We start from the raw sequence: 22,864 nt of genomic DNA, 5'->3' as shown, positions 1-22,864 counted from the left end.
CTGGTGTGCCTGTCATCTCCACTGCACACCACCAAAGGTGGTGGTGTGACATGATAAATATATCTTCAAGAATGCCATCGTCGAGTATTACACTAAACCTAGTAGCAACCCTCTCTCTGAGATGAAGAAGGACCTTAGTGCCTTGTTAGAAAGATCCACAGACTGTGGATGGATTTATAACAATGAGTATTTTTTTCTTTTTATCATGTGAATACCACAGAGCTGTACATGCTCTACACGCTACCGAAAGTTCATATAGAAGCAAAAGGTAACCTTTCACTGTTCACTACCTCATATGACATGGGCGTATAAGGCAATAATTATCAGGGTTTTTCCCCACTAACAAATTAATGGGAATATAATATTAAGTTAATTTATTATTAACTTCAATGTAATGTTGATAGGAGATGGTATTAAGATGGTGTTGATGGAGAGAGGGAAGAGATTGCATAATACACTTGCCTGGCATTTTACTGCCACTTCCTCCCCTTGTTGGACCACCAATCTAATTCAGCATAATAAATTCCAAGACCGAATTAGAGGACGTAGAGTCCGTTGCTGACACAACTGACATGGCTGTAACCATGGAGTTTATGGTGTGGTTCCTTAGTCTGTGTGTAGCTCCTCTGTGGGTAAGCAATCTTTCCTAACAATGTTGTGTACATGACAGAAGGTGTAGTTATCACTTATAGTTCACTTCATAGGTTATAACTGCAATTTGTATTGTAATTTCATATTCAAAATGGTGTTAATTAAATGATGAATGCATTAAGTCCACCTACGGTATTTTCACTGTTTTATGACATCACACCATGTAGAATTCAACAATGATGAATACAAATCACTTTTTTAAATGCAATTAAGAATGTGTATACTGTACAACTAACTGAGTGAGATAGTTATGATGGAATCAATGAGTATTTACTGGATTGTTAATCCATCCTATTATTAGACATAATCCGATGTGGCATTCATGTGGCAATGTCTTCTGCTGGCTTATAGTGATAAATATTACATTCACTTTTGAGAGCTCACCATATTTAAGAAAATTTTAGAGCCAGAGGTATCCAGAAGTAATGAAAAAGCTTAATGCCTTATGGTATGGTATCTTCATAGTCCCATTTATAAATCTCTTTTGGTGAATGCTCCTTAAGTTCTTCTGTCTTTGCAGGAGAAAGAAGCGTTAGCAATGACCTTACTTACTCCCTCAACTCCACAAGGTAAGTTTCCCAGCTATTCTCTACCACTTCCTGCATGTATATTTGATCTGTGTGTGTGTGCGCGTGTGCGTGTGTGTGCGTGTGCCTGTGCAGGTGGGTGTGTGTGTGAGCCTGTGTGTGTCTGTGCCTGTGTGTGTGCGTGTGTGTGTGTGTCTGTGTGTGTGGTGGTGGTGGTGGTGGTGGTGGTGGTTGGTCGATGGATCTGTGAGAATGAATATGTGTGTGTCTACAGTATGAAAAACTTGTGTGCACTGCTTTCATAAGACAGTTCTGCAACAAGAAAGAAAGGATACTTGGGTGACACCCTCATGCATGCCAGTACATGTGTGTGTGTGTTAAAAAAGCATACAAATATTTGTAAGTTAATATAAATGTCAATAAGAGAATAATAAGACTTAAGAATACCTACTGAAGACTTTCCCTGTCTTTCACATTAGGATCAATTGCCTGTTACATGAGGGAATTGTTCAAAAATGTGTAATTACACACAGAAATATAACAATGCCTTTAATGTTACTCACTGTCCTGGATGCAAAATGTCTAGGTAATAATTGTGAGTTATTTTATATTAGCTATGGTTCTGAGCTGATAAAGACTGATTTGAACCACACTACTGATTTGTTTGTTGAAATTAATTTCTGACCACACTGTGCAGGTTGGCAGTGCATACAGAACAGTGGGAGCCAAACAAAATTACTTTGTTTTACCAACAACATTATTATTATTATTATTATTATTATTTATTATTATTATATATATAATACATTTTATTTGTTATAGCGCCTTTCAAAGCACCCAAGGTCGCTTTACAAACACAGAAAAAATAATAATAATAATCAGTACACAAATTAAAAAATGTTTTGTATTGTGAGATGGAGTCGAGAGCACAAATGTGTGAGGGGAGTGAGTTTGGGTGCAGCATAGTTACCATTGTGGTGAGCCTGATGTTTGGTACTGACAATAATCCAGCTGTAGGCTAGATGAATGTAGTGAACGAGAGGGTGTGTACATCTGTAGGAGTTCTGTGATATATGGAGGGCAGAGGTTATGAAGGGCTTTGAATGTCATCAACAGGATTTTATTGTTGATCTGTTGAGAGACAGGGAGCCAGTGTAACTGTATCAGGAGAGTTAAATTGAAGAAAATTACTGGCCATCCAGGATTTAATGTTGTCAAGGCAGCTAAACAGTTTCTTTAGTGTGCAGGTGCTATCAGGTGTGAGTGGCAAGTACAAATGTAAAGATAGAGTAAAAGAGCGAGGCTACAGGGTACACTTGCCATTACACCAGTAAGTCCAGCAGATGGTGGAGGCAATGCACTCCGTTTGCAAACTGTCAAAAAAAACTCACTGAAGAAGAAGAACAAGCCAGTGAAACCTTTTCGGTGAGCTTTCTTTTGGCAGTTTGCAAACGGAGTGCATTACCACCATCTGCTGCACTGAGGTGTAATGGCAAGTGTGCCCTGTAGCCTCGTTCTGGCTGCCGGGTGAATAAGGCGAATAGCAGTTGATTGTTGATCAACAATCTATTGGTCTTATATAACTTGTGAGTTATATCAGTCAATCTTACTGCATTTACTTTTAAATGTATGAATTTGGGTTTCAATTGAATTCAACATGTAATTTTGCATTGAGAACCAAAGATACTGTTATGCTTCCCTTAGCCTTATTTCTCTATTCATATAACATTGATCTAGCATCTTGGTGCAGCCGTGGCCTACTGGTTAGCACTTCGGACTTGTAACCGGAGGGTTGCCGGTTCGAACCCCGACCAGTAGGCACGGCTGGGATGCAGGCCGCTCACTGCGCCGGGAGTAGTGTGTGCTTCACCTCACTGTGTGTTCATTGTGTACGGAGCGTGTTTCACTAATTCACAGATTGGGATAAATGCAGAGACCAAATTTCCCTCACAGGATCAAAAGAGTATATATACTTATATATACGTATACTTACACTAGCAGTAATTGGGTCTCTCCTAATCTCCAGTTCTCTTGTAATTTCTGATGTAAATTTAACCCTTGAGGTTTTTTTTTTAAACGTTCGATTTTGACATCTTCATTTTAAAAGGCTATATCTTAAAATTGATAAGAGATAGAGACTTTCTGTAAATTAGAGAAATATTAAGGATGACCCAAAGTTTATGTAGAGATTACATGTTTATATCTAATTTGCATATTATGGCGTCATATGGTGGCGGCCATCTTGGATTATAGAATTTTCATGAAAAGCATGTTTGATAAAATGCACCACTTCTTTCCCCCCAAAGTGTCCCTCACCTTCTGTATGCTATATTGCACAATACTGAATGCTCAGGTAAATAGTAAGTAGTAAACAAACTGTGTAAATCATTACTAATAAATGGCAGAAACAAACCAAATGCATGTAGCGGTAGGCTGGCCTTTTGCTGTAGAGATTTTCCATTTACTACATACAGTAGGCACTCTGATTCCATTTATAAGGCACATATATATTATTCAGATGACACACAAACACAAGTAGAAAAGACCTGTTTAGTTCAAAAGCTCACTTGCCACGGCAAGGCACAGATCAGGAGTGAGATGACGAGACAAGACAAGAGACAATGTTAGTATTTTTTTTCTTTTTGTTGATGTTTTTTTGTTTTTTGTTTTTGTTTGTTTTTTTCTTAGCTGACAAAGACGCACACATTACAAGGACATGAACACACAAAAAGAACACATAGTGTATGTCCTAAATGGTCAGGGAAATAATAGATAGCAAATCAACAGTGTAAATCATTACTAATAAATGGCTGACATTTTTTTTTTATGTAGCAGGCCTTTTGCTGTAGAGATAATGACTCCCTATCCCTATCCATACAGGGCTGGCATTCCCATCATCTTGTGATAGAATATGCATGGCCTAATGGCTCCCCTGCCCCGTGTCACCACCTCTGCTCCTGCTGCGAGCAGCATGGCCAGATCTGCCTCGCGCGCGCCGAGTGGAAAGAATTTGCGCAGCTTGGACTAGGCCTACTGTCATTCTCATTGCGACTCCCCACACTGCCTCTACGTTCCCCCCTAACTGTCCTATGAGCACTTCGACCTTGTCTAACATACCCAGTGGCATTAGACAAAGGCTCCACCACCTTACTGTCGCCGCGATTGCGGAGGCACACTGTCAGAAGACAGAAGCTAGCGCTACATTACCTCCAGCCTCGTTCGCCACACCACTAACACCCTGCTAACTTCCCGATGAACACCCCGACCCCGTGAAACATTATTCCCACCACTGACATTGGGCAAACGATTCAACTAGGGTGACCAGACGTCCTCTTTTTCCCGGACATGTCCTCTTTTTGAAACCTAAAAATGTGTCCGGGCGGAATTTTAAAGTCGTCCGGGATTTTCTTATTCTAGCCTCAAACGTGTTTACAGCGAATTTGCATTGCTCTCTCTTTCATTCATAGATATATATCTATGTCTTTCATTCACATACTAGTCACGCCCTACCCCTACAGATCGCTTTGCATTGAGTGGAAAGTGTAGGGTGTAGAGCCTGACCTTAGCTACCGTCATTGGTCGATAGTAATCTCTGTAAACATTTAATTGGTCGGTCAGTCACCTCAATAGCGCAAACTTCCTTGTTTAGTGTAAGTTCACTGACGAATTAAAACGTAAATTTCCATGTTTTTGTCTCGGTCGAGATCAACATGAAGCTAAGTGCCTGACCTGCAAAGCAGGCACTTACGTGTCGGTCGCAAATAAAGGTGCCAACGACCTACAGGTAGGCTACACAATGTTTAGCAAACCATCGAACGGCAGCAAGGGGTGAGAGCTCATCAGCTAAAGTGACAGAGTTTTTCGACCGTAACATTACGTCTCCAAAATCATTTTGATGGCACATAACCTCATAACCATAGACTATATAACCATAGACATGCGACAATATCAAAGATGTTCGATATTATCACAAGTCATTTTAGTCGTGGCTCATGCAAATAGTGACGTGAACAATATAAAAACCAATAGTGACCTCTCTCCAACACCAAACAGAAAGGGGCAACAGCTGTAGCCTATATGATTATTTGTTATTTCATTTCTTATAAATTATTAGTCGGCTATTCCACATGACAGAACAACTCTATATCTGTTAGGGATGTCACACATGAAACAATGCTGCAGAAACAAGAAAAAATTACTTTGATATGACTAGGCTATCATATGAGTTCCTGTTGATATGTAGTGGAATGGAAATGGAAATAATTTAAAGGAATCTAGTAGCAGTCTTGTAAATAGCGACACTGAATGATCCCTAGTTGTTGCAAAATCATAGTCTGTGACTCAACAACTCTATCACTTGTCTTTAGATGTGAGAGGGTCTGAGACTGTAGTCTTTCAAAAATCTTTTTCAAATCTATGCAAAGTCTTTCAGTGTATATGTACAGGGCATATGTTGTTAAATTTGTATCCCTAATTCCTCCTGCAGTCTCCATTCTCCATCCTTCAGCTCCCCCTGATGTTACTCAGGTAAATGTGGTCACCCGCTCTGAGACTCAGCTAGAGCTGGAGTGGACAAAAGTCAACAACGACAATGACTATACCTACATATTGAGAGACCGCAATGGAGAGGCCAACATCACTGGATCAGATGCAGCGACCACAGTGAAGCACACAGTCTCTTCTCTCTCTGCCGGGACAGAGTACTCTTTTACTCTCTTCACTGTGTTTGAAAGAATGAGCAGCACAGGATTTACCTTCTCAGCAGTAACAGGCACGTTCCCTCAAGTTCACTTCCTATAAAATGCATCACATTTCCCATCTTTGCAGAGCAAAGGTTTTGTGTGAAAGGAATTGATGCCTGTCTCAAATATAAGCAGGTTGAGCTTGGTAATTGATCAAATAAAAGCCTGATCAGGTTTTTACAGATTTCATGAAGAGTAGTTTGTGTCACTCATCACTGGCATTAATTAAACAAACTCCTCCATTTTCAATTCCTCAATATTTATGTTGTATTTAATCCAAAATTCCTTCTACACTCTGTAATCTAAATGCAAATCTCTCTCTTGGTGTGACCATCAACTCATCTAAGTTCACGTCTGCTTCCCCCATTCAGTTCCCTCCGATGTTACTCAGGTAAATGTGGTCACCCGCTCTGAGACACACCTACAGCTGGAATGGACCAAAGTCAACAACGACAATAACTACAATTACACACTGAGAGACAGCAATGGAGCAGAGGTTGACATCGCTGGATCAGATGCAGTGACCACAGTGAAACACACAGTCTCATCTCTCTCTGCTGGAACAAACTACTCTTTCACTCTCTTCACTGTTTTTAAGGGAGTGAGCAGCAGAGGATTTAACTTCTCAGCAGTAACAGGCATGTTCCCTCATGTTCACTTCCTATGAAATACATCATACATCACATTTTCCATGTTGGCTGAGCAAAGGTTTTGTGTGAAAGGAATTAAAGGCCTGGCCTATGATGTCCCAAATATAAGCAGGTTGATTTTATGTGATTGAAGCAAATATAAGCCTGAGCTATCAATCAAGTTTTTAAAATATGGATTCAATAAGAGTTTGTGTCACTCTTCACTGTCTTCAAACTGAATGAAGTCCATTTTAAATTGCTTAATATTTATGTTTTTTTTTATCCTAAATTCCCCCTACATTTTGCAATCTAAATGCAAATCTCTGTATTTGTGTGACCATCAAATCATCTGTGTTCACATCTCCCCCGACACACACACACACACACACACACACACACACACACACACACACACACACACACATCAGTTCCCTCTGATGTTTCTCAGGTAAAAATGCGAACCCGCTCTGAGACTCACTTACAGCTGGAATGGACCAAAGTCAACAACGACAATAACTACAATTACATACTGAGAGTCAGCAATGGAGCAGAGACAAACATCACTGGATCAGATGCAGGGACCACAGTGAAACACACAGTTGCATCTCTCTCTGCTGGAACAAACTACTCTTTCACTCTCTTCACTGTGTTCGAGGGAGTGAGCAGCACAGGATTTACCTTCTCAGCAGTAACAGGCATGTTCCCTCATGTACAGTTCCTATATAGTACATCATACATCACATATCCCATCTTTGCTGAGTAAAGATAGACTTGGTAAACCCAGCCCAATCTGCCGGCGATTGTTTTCGCCCTGCAGCTCAGGCTGGAAACCTCCACATTTTTCTATCCTACTTCCGTTACAAATCTGCGGGGACCAGTCACAAACTGGCTTATCCACCTGGCGCACCCGGATTGTTGGTCTGATAGATTGAAGGACTATCCATTTCCGTACAGTCATTTGAACTATGCCCGTTGATCACGCCTCTTGTGCAGTAGAAAATACAGAGCAAACTCCCCAGACTAATGTTCAATCTTAACAGATTGAGCTTTGTCTGGTAATAGCCAAACTAGAGGATTTAAAGGCCTGGCCCATACAGAAGCCTTTCCCAAATATAAGCAGTTTGAGTTTGGTGATCAAAGCACATAAAAGCCTAAGCCTATCTATTAAGTTTTTACAGGATATGGTTTTGATAAGAGTATTTTCTGTCACTTTTCACTGTCGTTCATCTAAACAAATTCCTACATTTTCAATTTCTCAATATATAAGTTGTTTGTAATGCAAAATGTCTTCTACATTCTCTAATCTTAACGCAAATCTCTCTCATGTTGTGACCATCAAATCATCTGAGTTTATATCTACTTCCCCATTCAGTTCCTCCTGATGTTACTCTGGTAAATGTAGTCACCCGTTCTGAGACTCACCTAGATGTGGATTGGACCAAAGTCGACAACAACAATAATTATACTTACGTACTGAGAAACAGCAATGGAGCAGAGGCCAGTATCATTGGATTAGATGAGGAGACCAGAGTGAAACACACAGTCTCGTCTCTCTCTGCTGGGACAAAGTACTCATTCACTCTCTTCACTGTGTTTGAGGGAGTGAGAAGCACAGGGTATACATTCTCAGAGATTACAAGTGAGTTCCCTCCTGACCCAATTTCACCTCACTGACATCATCTCTGTATAGAAACAAAGGAATTGTTCATTTTATGATTGATGATCGTTAACACTAATTTCCTAATGTTGATAATTGCTCTCCCCGCCTCTTTAGTTCCCCCTGATGTTGCTCAGGCAAATGTGGCAACCCTCTCTGAGACTCACCTCGAGCTGGAATGGACCAAAGTCAACAACGACAATAACTACAATTACATACTGAGAGTCAGCAATGGAGCAGAGACAAACATCACTGGATCAGATGCAGGGACCACAGTGAAACACACAGTTGCATCTCTCTCTGCTGGAACAAACTACTCTTTCACTCTCTTCACTGTGTTCGAGGGAGTGAGCAGCACAGGATTTACCTTCTCAGCAGTAACAGGCATGTTCCCTCATGTTCACTTTCAATGAAATACATCACATTTTCCATCTTTGCTGATCAAAGGTTTTGTGTGAAAGGAATTGAAGGCCTGGCACTTACAGTTAACTGTCCCAAATATAAGCAGGTTGCGTTTGCGATTGATCAAATAAAAACCTGAGGTATCAATCAAGTTTTTACGGCATATGGATTTGGTAAATTGTAGTTTGTACCACTCATCACTGTCGTTAATCTAAACAAACTCCTCCATTTTCGATTCCTTAATATTTATGTTGTTTTTAATCCAAAATGTCTTCTACATTCTGCAATCTAAATGCAAATATCCCTCTTGGTGTGACCATCAACTCATCTAAGTAAATTCATGTCTGCTATCCCCATTCAGTTCCCTCCGATGTTACTCAGGTAAATGTGGTCACCCGCTCTGAGACCCACCTACAGCTGGAATGGACCAAAGTCAACAACGACAATAACTACAATTACATACTGAGAGACAGCAATGGAGCAGAGGTTGACATCGCTGGATCAGATGCAGGAACCACAGTGAAACACACAGTCTCATCTCTCTCTGCTGGAACAAACTACTCTTTCACTCTCTTCACTGTTTTTGATGGAGTGAGAAGCACAGGACGCACCTTCTCAGCAGTAACAGGCATGTTCCCTCATGTACAGTTCCTATATAGTACATCATACATCACATATCCCATCTTTGCTGAGTAAAGATAGACTGGGTAAACCCAGCCCAATCTGCCGGCGATTGTTTTCGCCCTGCAGCTCAGGCTGGAAACCACATTTTTCTATCCTACTTCCGTTACAAATCTGCGGGGACCAGTCACAAACTGGCTTATCCACCTGGCGCACCCGGATTGTTGGTCTGATAGATTGAAGGACTATCCATTTCCGTACAGTCATTTGAACTATGCCCGTTGATCACGCCTCTTGTGCAGTAGAAAATACAGAGCAAACTCCCCAGACTAATGTTCAATCTTAACAGATTGAGCTTTGTCTGGTAATAGCCAAACTAGAGGATTTAAAGGCCTGGCCCATACAGAAGCCTTTCCCAAATATAAGCAGTTTGAGTTTGGTGATCAAAGCACATAAAAGCCTAAGCCTATCTATTAAGTTTTTACAGGATATGGTTTTGATAAGAGTATTTTCTGTCACTTTTCACTGTCGTTCATCTAAACAAATTCCTACATTTTCAATTTCTCAATATATAAGTTGTTTGTAATGCAAAATGTCTTCTACATTCTCTAATCTTAACGCAAATCTCTCTCATGTTGTGACCATCAAATCATCTGAGTTTATATCTACTTCCCCATTCAGTTCCTCCTGATGTCACTCTGGTAAATGTAGTCACCCGTTCTGAGACTCACCTAGATCTGGATTGGACCAAAGTCGACAACAACAATAATTATACTTACGTACTGAGAAACAGCAATGGAGCAGAGGCCAGTATCATTGGATTAGATGAGGAGACCAGAGTGAAACACACAGTCTCGTCTCTCTCTGCTGGGACAAAGTACTCATTCACTCTCTTCACTGTGTTTGAGGGAGTGAGAAGCACAGGGTATAAATTCTCAGAGATTACAAGTGAGTTCCCTCCTGACCCAATTTCACCTCACTGACATCATCTCTGTATAGAAACAAAGGAATTGTTCATTTTATGATTGATGATCGTTAACACTAATTTCCTAATGTTGATAATTGCTCTCCCCGCCTCTTTAGTTCCCCCTGATGTTGCTCAGGCAAATGTGGCAACCCTCTCTGAGACTCACCTCGAGCTGGAATGGACCAAAGTCAACAACGACAATAACTACAATTACATACTGAGAGTCAGCAATGGAGCAGAGACAAACATCACTGGATCAGATGCAGGGACCACAGTGAAACACACAGTTGCATCTCTCTCTGCTGGAACAAACTACTCTTTCACTCTCTTCACTGTGTTCGAGGGAGTGAGCAGCACAGGATTTACCTTCTCAGCAGTAACAGGCATGTTCCCTCATGTTCACTTTCAATGAAATACATCACATTTTCCATCTTTGCTGATCAAAGGTTTTGTGTGAAAGGAATTGAAGGCCTGGCACTTATAGTTAACTGTCCCAAATATAAGCAGGTTGCGTTTGCGATTGATCAAATAAAAACCTGAGGTATCAATCAAGTTTTTACGGCATATGGATTTGGTAAATTGTAGTTTGTACCACTCATCACTGTCGTTAATCTAAACAAACTCCTCCATTTTCGATTCCTTAATATTTATGTTGTTTTTAATCCAAAATGTCTTCTACATTCTGCAATCTAAATGCAAATATCCCTCTTGGTGTGACCATCAACTCATCTAAGTAAATTCATGTCTGCTATCCCCATTCAGTTCCCTCCGATGTTACTCAGGTAAATGTGGTCACCCGCTCTGAGACCCACCTACAGCTGGAATGGACCAAAGTCAACAACGACAATAACTACAATTACATACTGAGAGACAGCAATGGAGCAGAGGTTGACATCGCTGGATCAGATGCAGGAACCACAGTGAAACACACAGTCTCATCTCTCTCTGCTGGAACAAACTACTCTTTCACTCTCTTCACTGTTTTTGATGGAGTGAGAAGCACAGGACGCACCTTCTCAGCAGTAACAGGCATGTTCCCTCATGTACAGTTCCTATATAGTACATCATACATCACATATCCCATCTTTGCTGAGTAAAGATAGACTGGGTAAACCCAGCCCAATCTGCCGGCAATTGTTTTCGCCCTGCAGCTCAGGCTGGAAACCTCCACATTTTTCTATCCTACTTCCGTTACAAATCTGCGGGGACCAGTCACAAACTGGCTTATCCACCTGGCGCACCCGGATTGTTGGTCTGATAGATTGAAGGACTATCCATTTCCGTACAGTCATTTGAACTATGCCCGTTGATCACGCCTCTTGTGCAGTAGAAAATACAGAGCAAACTCCCCAGACTAATGTTCAATCTTAACAGATTGAGCTTTGTCTGGTAATAGCCAAACTAGAGGATTTAAAGGCCTGGCCCATACAGAAGCCTTTCCCAAATATAAGCAGTTTGAGTTTGGTGATCAAAGCACATAAAAGCCTAAGCCTATCTATTAAGTTTTTACAGGATATGGTTTTGATAAGAGTATTTTCTGTCACTTTTCACTGTCGTTCATCTAAACAAATTCCTACATTTTCAATTTCTCAATATATAAGTTGTTTGTAATGCAAAATGTCTTCTACATTCTCTAATCTTAACGCAAATCTCTCTCATGTTGTGACCATCAAATCATCTGAGTTTATATCTACTTCCCCATTCAGTTCCTCCTGATGTCACTCTGGTAAATGTAGTCACCCGTTCTGAGACTCACCTAGATCTGGATTGGACCAAAGTCGACAACAACAATAATTATACTTACGTACTGAGAAACAGCAATGGAGCAGAGGCCAGTATCATTGGATTAGATGAGGAGACCAGAGTGAAACACACAGTCTCGTCTCTCTCTGCTGGGACAAAGTACTCATTCACTCTCTTCACTGTGTTTGAGGGAGTGAGAAGCACAGGGTATAAATTCTCAGAGATTACAAGTGAGTTCCCTCCTGACCCAATTTCACCTCACTGACATCATCTCTGTATAGAAACAAAGGAATTGTTCATTTTATGATTGATGATCGTTAACACTAATTTCCTAATGTTGATAATTGCTCTCCCCGCCTCTTTAGTTCCCCCTGATGTTGCTCAGGCAAATGTGGCAACCCTCTCTGAGACTCACCTCGAGCTGGAATGGACCAAAGTCAACAACGACAATAACTACAATTACATACTGAGAGTCAGCAATGGAGCAGAGACAAACATCACTGGATCAGATGCAGGGACCACAGTGAAACACACAGTTGCATCTCTCTCTGCTGGAACAAACTACTCTTTCACTCTCTTCACTGTGTTCGAGGGAGTGAGCAGCACAGGATTTACCTTCTCAGCAGTAACAGGCATGTTCCCTCATGTTCACTTTCAATGAAATACATCACATTTTCCATCTTTGCTGATCAAAGGTTTTGTGTGAAAGGAATTGAAGGCCTGGCACTTATAGTTAACTGTCCCAAATATAAGCAGGTTGCGTTTGCGATTGATCAAATAAAAACCTGAGGTATCAATCAAGTTTTTACGGCATATGGATTTGGTAAATTGTAGTTTGTACCACTCATCACTGTCGTTAATCTAAACAAACTCCTCCATTTTCGATTCCTTAATATTTATGTTGTTTTTAATCCAAAATGTCTTCTACATTCTGCAATCTAAATGCAAATATCCCTCTTGGTGTGACCATCAACTCATCTAAGTAAATTCATGTCTGCTATCCCCATTCAGTTCCCTCCGATGTTACTCAGGTAAATGTGGTCACCCGCTCTGAGACCCACCTACAGCTGGAATGGACCAAAGTCAACAACGACAATAACTACAATTACATACTGAGAGACAGCAATGGAGCAGAGGTTGACATCGCTGGATCAGATGCAGGAACCACAGTGAAACACACAGTCTCATCTCTCTCTGCTGGAACAAACTACTCTTTCACTCTCTTCACTGTTTTTGATGGAGTGAGAAGCACAGGACGCACCTTCTCAGCAGTAACAGGCATGTTCCCTCATGTACAGTTCCTATATAGTACATCATACATCACATATCCCATCTTTGCTGAGTAAAGATAGACTGGGTAAACCCAGCCCAATCTGCCGGCAATTGTTTTCGCCCTGCAGCTCAGGCTGGAAACCTCCACATTTTTCTATCCTACTTCCGTTACAAATCTGCGGGGACCAGTCACAAACTGGCTTATCCACCTGGCGCACCCGGATTGTTGGTCTGATAGATTGAAGGACTATCCATTTCCGTACAGTCATTTGAACTATGCCCGTTGATCACGCCTCTTGTGCAGTAGAAAATACAGAGCAAACTCCCCAGACTAATGTTCAATCTTAACAGATTGAGCTTTGTCTGGTAATAGCCAAACTAGAGGATTTAAAGGCCTGGCCCATACAGAAGCCTTTCCCAAATATAAGCAGTTTGAGTTTGGTGATCAAAGCACATAAAAGCCTAAGCCTATCTATTAAGTTTTTACAGGATATGGTTTTGATAAGAGTATTTTCTGTCACTTTTCACTGTCGTTCATCTAAACAAATTCCTACATTTTCAATTTCTCAATATATAAGTTGTTTGTAAAGCAAAATGTCTTCTACATTCTCTAATCTTAACGCAAATCTCTCTCATGTTGTGACCATCAAATCATCTGAGTTTATATCTACTTCCCCATTCAGTTCCTCCTGATGTTACTCTGGTAAATGTAGTCACCCGTTCTGAGACTCACCTAGATCTGGATTGGACCAAAGTCGACAACAACAATAATTATACTTACGTACTGAGAAACAGCAATGGAGCAGAGGCCAGTATCATTGGATTAGATGAGGAGACCAGAGTGAAACACACAGTCTCGTCTCTCTCTGCTGGGACAAAGTACTCATTCACTCTCTTCACTGTGTTTGAGGGAGTGAGAAGCACAGGGTATACATTCTCAGAGATTACAAGTGAGTTCCCTCCTGACCCAATTTCACCTCACTGACATCATCTCTGTATAGAAACAAAGGAATTGTTCATTTTATGATTGATGATCGTTAACACTAATTTCCTAATGTTGATAATTGCTCTCCCCGCCTCTTTAGTTCCCCCTGATGTTGCTCAGGCAAATGTGGCAACCCTCTCTGAGACTCACCTCGAGCTGGAATGGACCAAAGTCAACAACGACAATAACTACAATTACATACTGAGAGTCAGCAATGGAGCAGAGACAAACATCACTGGATCAGATGCAGGGACCACAGTGAAACACACAGTTGCATCTCTCTCTGCTGGAACAAACTACTCTTTCACTCTCTTCACTGTGTTCGAGGGAGTGAGCAGCACAGGATTTACCTTCTCAGCAGTAACAGGCATGTTCCCTCATGTTCACTTTCAATGAAATACATCACATTTTCCATCTTTGCTGATTAAAGGTTTTGTGTGAAAGGAATTGAAGGCCTGGCACTTATAGTTAACTGTCCCAAATATAAGCAGGTTGCGTTTGCGATTGATCAAATAAAAACCTGAGGTATCAATCAAGTTTTTACGGCATATGGATTTGGTAAATTGTAGTTTGTACCACTCATCACTGTCGTTAATCTAAACAAACTCCTCCATTTTCGATTCCTTAATATTTATGTTGTTTTTAATCCAAAATGTCTTCTACATTCTGCAATCTAAATGCAAATATCCCTCTTGGTGTGACCATCAACTCATCTAAGTAAATTCATGTCTGCTATCCCCATTCAGTTCCCTCCGATGTTACTCAGGTAAATGTGGTCACCCGCTCTGAGACCCACCTACAGCTGGAATGGACCAAAGTCAACAACGACAATAACTACAATTACATACTGAGAGACAGCAATGGAGCAGAGGTTGACATCGCTGGATCAGATGCAGGAACCACAGTGAAACACACAGTCTCATCTCTCTCTGCTGGAACAAACTACTCTTTCACTCTCTTCACTGTTTTTGATGGAGTGAGAAGCACAGGACGCACCTTCTCAGCAGTAACAGGCATGTTCCCTCATGTACAGTTCCTATATAGTACATCATACATCACATATCCCATCTTTGCTGAGTAAAGATAGACTGGGTAAACCCAGCCCAATCTGCCGGCGATTGTTTTCGCCCTGCAGCTCAGGCTGGAAACCTCCACATTTTTCTATCCTACTTCCGTTACAAATCTGCGGGGACCAGTCACAAACTGGCTTATCCACCTGGCGCACCCGGATTGTTGGTCTGATAGATTGAAGGACTATCCATTTCCGTACAGTCATTTGAACTATGCCCGTTGATCACGCCTCTTGTGCAGTAGAAAATACAGAGCAAACTCCCCAGACTAATGTTCAATCTTAACAGATTGAGCTTTGTCTGGTAATAGCCAAACTAGAGGATTTAAAGGCCTGGCCCATACAGAAGCCTTTCCCAAATATAAGCAGTTTGAGTTTGGTGATCAAAGCACATAAAAGCCTAAGCCTATCTATTAAGTTTTTACAGGATATGGTTTTGATAAGAGTATTTTCTGTCACTTTTCACTGTCGTTCATCTAAACAAATTCCTACATTTTCAATTTCTCAATATATAAGTTGTTTGTAAAGCAAAATGTCTTCTACATTCTCTAATCTTAACGCAAATCTCTCTCATGTTGTGACCATCAAATCATCTGAGTTTATATCTACTTCCCCATTCAGTTCCTCCTGATGTTACTCTGGTAAATGTAGTCACCCGTTCTGAGACTCACCTAGATCTGGATTGGACCAAAGTCGACAACAACAATAATTATACTTACGTACTGAGAAACAGCAATGGAGCAGAGGCCAGTATCATTGGATTAGATGAGGAGACCAGAGTGAAACACACAGTCTCGTCTCTCTCTGCTGGGACAAAGTACTCATTCACTCTCTTCACTGTGTTTGAGGGAGTGAGAAGCACAGGGTATACATTCTCAGAGATTACAAGTGAGTTCCCTCCTGACCCAATTTCACCTCACTGACATCATCTCTGTATAGAAACAAAGGAATTGTTCATTTTATGATTGATGATCGTTAACACTAATTTCCTAATGTTGATAATTGCTCTCCCCGCCTCTTTAGTTCCCCCTGATGTTGCTCAGGCAAATGTGGCAACCCTCTCTGAGACTCACCTCGAGCTGGAATGGACCAAAGTCAACAACGACAATAACTACAATTACATACTGAGAGTCAGCAATGGAGCAGAGACAAACATCACTGGATCAGATGCAGGGACCACAGTGAAACACACAGTTGCATCTCTCTCTGCTGGAACAAACTACTCTTTCACTCTCTTCACTGTGTTCGAGGGAGTGAGCAGCACAGGATTTACCTTCTCAGCAGTAACAGGCATGTTCCCTCATGTTCACTTTCAATGAAATACATCACATTTTCCATCTTTGCTGATTAAAGGTTTTGTGTGAAAGGAATTGAAGGCCTGGCACTTATAGTTAACTGTCCCAAATATAAGCAGGTTGCGTTTGCGATTGATCAAATAAAAACCTGAGGTATCAATCAAGTTTTTACGGCATATGGATTTGGTAAATTGTAGTTTGTACCACTCATCACTGTCGTTAATCTAAACAAACTCCTCCATTTTCGATTCCTTAATATTTATGTTGTTTTTAATCCAAAATGTCTTCTACATTCTGCAATCTAAATGCAAATATCCCTCTTGGTGTGACCATCAACTCATCTAAGTAAATTCATGTCTGCTATCCCCATTCAGTTCCCTCCGATGTTACTCAGGTAAATGTGGTCACCCGCTCTGAGACCCACCTACAGCTGGAATGGACCAAAGTCAACAACGACAATAACTACAATTACATACTGAGAGACAGCAATGGAGCAGAGGTTGACATCGCTGGATCAGATGCAGGAACCACAGTGAAACACACAGTCTCATCTCTCTCTGCTGGAACAAACTACTCTTTCACTCTCTTCACTGTTTTTGATGGAGTGAGAAGCACAGGACGCACCTTCTCAGCAGTAACAGGCATGTTCCCTCATGTACAGTTCCTATATAGTACATCATACATCACATATCCCATCTTTGCTGAGTAAAGATAGACTGGGTAAACCCAGCCCAATCTGCCGGCGATTGTTTTCGCCCTGCAGCTCAGGCTGGAAACCTCCACATTTTTCTATCCTACTTCCGTTACAAATCTGCGGGGACCAGTCACAAACTGGCTTATCCACCTGGCGCACCCGGATTGTTGGTCTGATAGATTGAAGGACTATCCATTTCCGTACAGTCATTTGAACTATGCCCGTTGATCACGCCTCTTGTGCAGTAGAAAATACAGAGCAAACTCCCCAGACTAATGTTCAATCTTAACAGATTGAGCTTTGTCTGGTAATAGCCAAACTAGAGGATTTAAAGGCCTGGCCCATACAGAAGCCTTTCCCAAATATAAGCAGTTTGAGTTTGGTGATCAAAGCACATAAAAGCCTAAGCCTATCTATTAAGTTTTTACAGGATATGGTTTTGATAAGAGTATTTTCTGTCACTTTTCACTGTCGTTCATCTAAACAAATTCCTACATTTTCAATTTCTCAATATATAAGTTGTTTGTAAAGCAAAATGTCTTCTACATTCTCTAATCTTAACGCAAATCTCTCTCATGTTGTGACCATCAAATCATCTGAGTTTATATCTACTTCCCCATTCAGTTCCTCCTGATGTTACTCTGGTAAATGTAGTCACCCGTTCTGAGACTCACCTAGATCTGGATTGGACCAAAGTCGACAACAACAATAATTATACTTACGTACTGAGAAACAGCAATGGAGCAGAGGCCAGTATCATTGGATTAGATGAGGAGACCAGAGTGAAACACACAGTCTCGTCTCTCTCTGCTGGGACAAAGTACTCATTCACTCTCTTCACTGTGTTTGAGGGAGTGAGAAGCACAGGGTATACATTCTCAGAGATTACAAGTGAGTTCCCTCCTGACCCAATTTCACCTCACTGACATCATCTCTGTATAGAAACAAAGGAATTGTTCATTTTATGATTGATGATCGTTAACACTAATTTCCTAATGTTGATAATTGCTCTCCCCGCCTCTTTAGTTCCCCCTGATGTTGCTCAGGCAAATGTGGCAACCCTCTCTGAGACTCACCTCGAGCTGGAATGGACCAAAGTCAACAACGACAATAACTACAATTACATACTGAGAGTCAGCAATGGAGCAGAGACAAACATCACTGGATCAGATGCAGGGACCACAGTGAAACACACAGTTGCATCTCTCTCTGCTGGAACAAACTACTCTTTCACTCTCTTCACTGTGTTCGAGGGAGTGAGCAGCACAGGATTTACCTTCTCAGCAGTAACAGGCATGTTCCCTCATGTTCACTTTCAATGAAATACATCACATTTTCCATCTTTGCTGATTAAAGGTTTTGTGTGAAAGGAATTGAAGGCCTGGCACTTATAGTTAACTGTCCCAAATATAAGCAGGTTGCGTTTGCGATTGATCAAATAAAAACCTGAGGTATCAATCAAGTTTTTACGGCATATGGATTTGGTAAATTGTAGTTTGTACCACTCATCACTGTCGTTAATCTAAACAAACTCCTCCATTTTCGATTCCTTAATATTTATGTTGTTTTTAATCCAAAATGTCTTCTACATTCTGCAATCTAAATGCAAATATCCCTCTTGGTGTGACCATCAACTCATCTAAGTAAATTCATGTCTGCTATCCCCATTCAGTTCCCTCCGATGTTACTCAGGTAAATGTGGTCACCCGCTCTGAGACCCACCTACAGCTGGAATGGACCAAAGTCAACAACGACAATAACTACAATTACATACTGAGAGACAGCAATGGAGCAGAGGTTGACATCGCTGGATCAGATGCAGGAACCACAGTGAAACACACAGTCTCATCTCTCTCTGCTGGAACAAACTACTCTTTCACTCTCTTCACTGTTTTTGATGGAGTGAGAAGCACAGGACGCACCTTCTCAGCAGTAACAGGCATGTTCCCTCATGTACAGTTCCTATATAGTACATCATACATCACATATCCCATCTTTGCTGAGTAAAGATAGACTGGGTAAACCCAGCCCAATCTGCCGGCGATTGTTTTCGCCCTGCAGCTCAGGCTGGAAACCTCCACATTTTTCTATCCTACTTCCGTTACAAATCTGCGGGGACCAGTCACAAACTGGCTTATCCACCTGGCGCACCCGGATTGTAGGTCTGATAGATTGAAGGACTATCCATTTCCGTACAGTCATTTGAACTATGCCCGTTGATCACGCCTCTTGTGCAGTAGAAAATACAGAGCAAACTCCCCAGACTAATGTTCAATCTTAACAGATTGAGCTTTGTCTGGTAATAGCCAAACTAGAGGATTTAAAGGCCTGGCCCATACAGAAGCCTTTCCCAAATATAAGCAGTTTGAGTTTGGTGATCAAAGCACATAAAAGCCTAAGCCTATCTATTAAGTTTTTACAGGATATGGTTTTGATAAGAGTATTTTCTGTCACTTTTCACTGTCGTTCATCTAAACAAATTCCTACATTTTCAATTTCTCAATATATAAGTTGTTTGTAATGCAAAATGTCTTCTACATTCTCTAATCTTAACGCAAATCTCTCTCATGTTGTGACCATCAAATCATCTGAGTTTATATCTACTTCCCCATTCAGTTCCTCCTGATGTTACTCTGGTAAATGTAGTCACCCGTTCTGAGACTCACCTAGATGTGGATTGGACCAAAGTCGACAACAACAATAATTATACTTACGTACTGAGAAACAGCAATGGAGCAGAGGCCAGTATCATTGGATTAGATGAGGAGACCAGAGTGAAACACACAGTCTCGTCTCTCTCTGCTGGGACAAAGTACTCATTCACTCTCTTCACTGTGTTTGAGGGAGTGAGAAGCACAGGGTATAAATTCTCAGAGATTACAAGTGAGTTCCCTCCTGACCCAATTTCACCTCACTGACATCATCTCTGTATAGAAACAAAGGAATTGTTCATTTTATGATTGATGATCGTTAACACTAATTTCCTAATGTTGATAATTGCTCTCCCCGCCTCTTTAGTTCCCCCTGATGTTGCTCAGGCAAATGTGGCAACCCTCTCTGAGACTCACCTCGAGCTGGAATGGACCAAAGTCAACAACGACAATAACTACAATTACATACTGAGAGTCAGCAATGGAGCAGAGACAAACATCACTGGATCAGATGCAGGGACCACAGTGAAACACACAGTTGCATCTCTCTCTGCTGGAACAAACTACTCTTTCACTCTCTTCACTGTGTTCGAGGGAGTGAGCAGCACAGGATTTACCTTCTCAGCAGTAACAGGCATGTTCCCTCATGTTCACTTTCAATGAAATACATCACATTTTCCATCTTTGCTGATCAAAGGTTTTGTGTGAAAGGAATTGAAGGCCTGGCACTTATAGTTAACTGTCCCAAATATAAGCAGGTTGCGTTTGCGATTGATCAAATAAAAACCTGAGGTATCAATCAAGTTTTTACGGCATATGGATTTGGTAAATTGTAGTTTGTACCACTCATCACTGTCGTTAATCTAAACAAACTCCTCCATTTTCGATTCCTTAATATTTATGTTGTTTTTAATCCAAAATGTCTTCTACATTCTGCAATCTAAATGCAAATATCCCTCTTGGTGTGACCATCAACTCATCTAAGTAAATTCATGTCTGCTATCCCCATTCAGTTCCCTCCGATGTTACTCAGGTAAATGTGGTCACCCGCTCTGAGACCCACCTACAGCTGGAATGGACCAAAGTCAACAACGACAATAACTACAATTACATACTGAGAGACAGCAATGGAGCAGAGGTTGACATCGCTGGATCAGATGCAGGAACCACAGTGAAACACACAGTCTCATCTCTCTCTGCTGGAACAAACTACTCTTTCACTCTCTTCACTGTTTTTGATGGAGTGAGAAGCACAGGACGCACCTTCTCAGCAGTAACAGGCATGTTCCCTCATGTACAGTTCCTATATAGTACATCATACATCACATATCCCATCTTTGCTGAGTAAAGATAGACTGGGTAAACCCAGCCCAATCTGCCGGCAATTGTTTTCGCCCTGCAGCTCAGGCTGGAAACCTCCACATTTTTCTATCCTACTTCCGTTACAAATCTGCGGGGACCAGTCACAAACTGGCTTATCCACCTGGCGCACCCGGATTGTTGGTCTGATAGATTGAAGGACTATCCATTTCCGTACAGTCATTTGAACTATGCCCGTTGATCACGCCTCTTGTGCAGTAGAAAATACAGAGCAAACTCCCCAGACTAATGTTCAATCTTAACAGATTGAGCTTTGTCTGGTAATAGCCAAACTAGAGGATTTAAAGGCCTGGCCCATACAGAAGCCTTTCCCAAATATAAGCAGTTTGAGTTTGGTGATCAAAGCACATAAAAGCCTAAGCCTATCTATTAAGTTTTTACAGGATATGGTTTTGATAAGAGTATTTTCTGTCACTTTTCACTGTCGTTCATCTAAACAAATTCCTACATTTTCAATTTCTCAATATATAAGTTGTTTGTAAAGCAAAATGTCTTCTACATTCTCTAATCTTAACGCAAATCTCTCTCATGTTGTGACCATCAAATCATCTGAGTTTATATCTACTTCCCCATTCAGTTCCTCCTGATGTTACTCTGGTAAATGTAGTCACCCGTTCTGAGACTCACCTAGATCTGGATTGGACCAAAGTCGACAACAACAATAATTATACTTACGTACTGAGAAACAGCAATGGAGCAGAGGCCAGTATCATTGGATTAGATGAGGAGACCAGAGTGAAACACACAGTCTCGTCTCTCTCTGCTGGGACAAAGTACTCATTCACTCTCTTCACTGTGTTTGAGGGAGTGAGAAGCACAGGGTATACATTCTCAGAGATTACAAGTGAGTTCCCTCCTGACCCAATTTCACCTCACTGACATCATCTCTGTATAGAAACAAAGGAATTGTTCATTTTATGATTGATGATCGTTAACACTAATTTCCTAATGTTGATAATTGCTCTCCCCGCCTCTTTAGTTCCCCCTGATGTTGCTCAGGCAAATGTGGCAACCCTCTCTGAGACTCACCTCGAGCTGGAATGGACCAAAGTCAACAACGACAATAACTACAATTACATACTGAGAGTCAGCAATGGAGCAGAGACAAACATCACTGGATCAGATGCAGGGACCACAGTGAAACACACAGTTGCATCTCTCTCTGCTGGAACAAACTACTCTTTCACTCTCTTCACTGTGTTCGAGGGAGTGAGCAGCACAGGATTTACCTTCTCAGCAGTAACAGGCATGTTCCCTCATGTTCACTTTCAATGAAATACATCACATTTTCCATCTTTGCTGATTAAAGGTTTTGTGTGAAAGGAATTGAAGGCCTGGCACTTATAGTTAACTGTCCCAAATATAAGCAGGTTGCGTTTGCGATTGATCAAATAAAAACCTGAGGTATCAATCAAGTTTTTACGGCATATGGATTTGGTAAATTGTAGTTTGTACCACTCATCACTGTCGTTAATCTAAACAAACTCCTCCATTTTCGATTCCTTAATATTTATGTTGTTTTTAATCCAAAATGTCTTCTACATTCTGCAATCTAAATGCAAATATCCCTCTTGGTGTG

At 41.1% G+C, this 22,864-nt stretch overlaps 1 protein-coding gene and 3 long non-coding RNA genes across 4 annotated transcripts; all 4 read left to right on the top strand.

Moving 5' to 3' along the window:
* The first annotated feature begins 572 nt into the window (after positions 1 to 572).
* LOC143138270 (receptor-type tyrosine-protein phosphatase eta-like) lies at positions 573 to 14,592 on the top strand. The gene is made up of 15 exons (XM_076298768.1): positions 573 to 632; positions 1,172 to 1,220; positions 5,665 to 5,942; positions 6,312 to 6,551; positions 7,034 to 7,244; positions 7,922 to 8,188; positions 8,324 to 8,590; positions 8,970 to 9,236; positions 9,911 to 10,177; positions 10,313 to 10,579; positions 10,959 to 11,225; positions 11,903 to 12,169; positions 12,951 to 13,217; positions 13,895 to 14,161; positions 14,297 to 14,592. The coding sequence occupies exons 1-15, from the start codon at positions 573 to 575 to the stop codon at positions 14,590 to 14,592; spliced, it is 3,537 nt and encodes a 1,178-aa protein (XP_076154883.1).
* Positions 14,593 to 14,947: 355 nt separating this feature from the next.
* LOC143137847 (uncharacterized) lies at positions 14,948 to 16,549 on the top strand. The gene is made up of 3 exons (XR_012990114.1): positions 14,948 to 15,209; positions 15,887 to 16,153; positions 16,289 to 16,549. It is a non-coding gene; the product is annotated as an uncharacterized LOC143137847 (long non-coding RNA).
* Positions 16,550 to 16,939: 390 nt separating this feature from the next.
* LOC143137846 (uncharacterized) lies at positions 16,940 to 18,541 on the top strand. The gene is made up of 3 exons (XR_012990113.1): positions 16,940 to 17,201; positions 17,879 to 18,145; positions 18,281 to 18,541. It is a non-coding gene; the product is annotated as an uncharacterized LOC143137846 (long non-coding RNA).
* Positions 18,542 to 20,923: 2,382 nt separating this feature from the next.
* On the top strand, positions 20,924 to 22,525 carry LOC143137844 (uncharacterized). The gene is made up of 3 exons (XR_012990112.1): positions 20,924 to 21,185; positions 21,863 to 22,129; positions 22,265 to 22,525. It is a non-coding gene; the product is annotated as an uncharacterized LOC143137844 (long non-coding RNA).
* Positions 22,526 to 22,864: the final 339 nt, after the last annotated feature.

Source organism: Alosa pseudoharengus, unplaced genomic scaffold, assembly GCF_046254945.1.
Source record: "Alosa pseudoharengus isolate Yale_2024_CS ecotype anadromous, Long Island Sound unplaced genomic scaffold, YU_APseudo_1.1 YU_APseudo_1.1_scf_21, whole genome shotgun sequence".
Classification (NCBI taxonomy): Eukaryota; Metazoa; Chordata; class Actinopteri; order Clupeiformes; family Clupeidae; genus Alosa; species Alosa pseudoharengus.
Note: the sequence above shows the minus strand (reverse complement) of the source record. Positions and strands in the feature narration are given on the sequence as shown.

Bases quoted from the DNA above. Each gene is read 5' to 3' on its own strand.
- LOC143138270 (XM_076298768.1), top strand. From the start codon at position 573: ATGGCTGTAACCATGGAGTTTATGGTGTGGTTCCTTAGTCTGTGTGTA. The intron at 633-1,171 runs GTAAGCAATCTT...CTGTCTTTGCAG, and splicing joins TGTGTGTAGCTCCTCTGTGG to GAGAAAGAAGCGTTAGCAAT. The intron at 8,189-8,323 runs GTGAGTTCCCTC...CCGCCTCTTTAG, and splicing joins TACATTCTCAGAGATTACAA to TTCCCCCTGATGTTGCTCAG.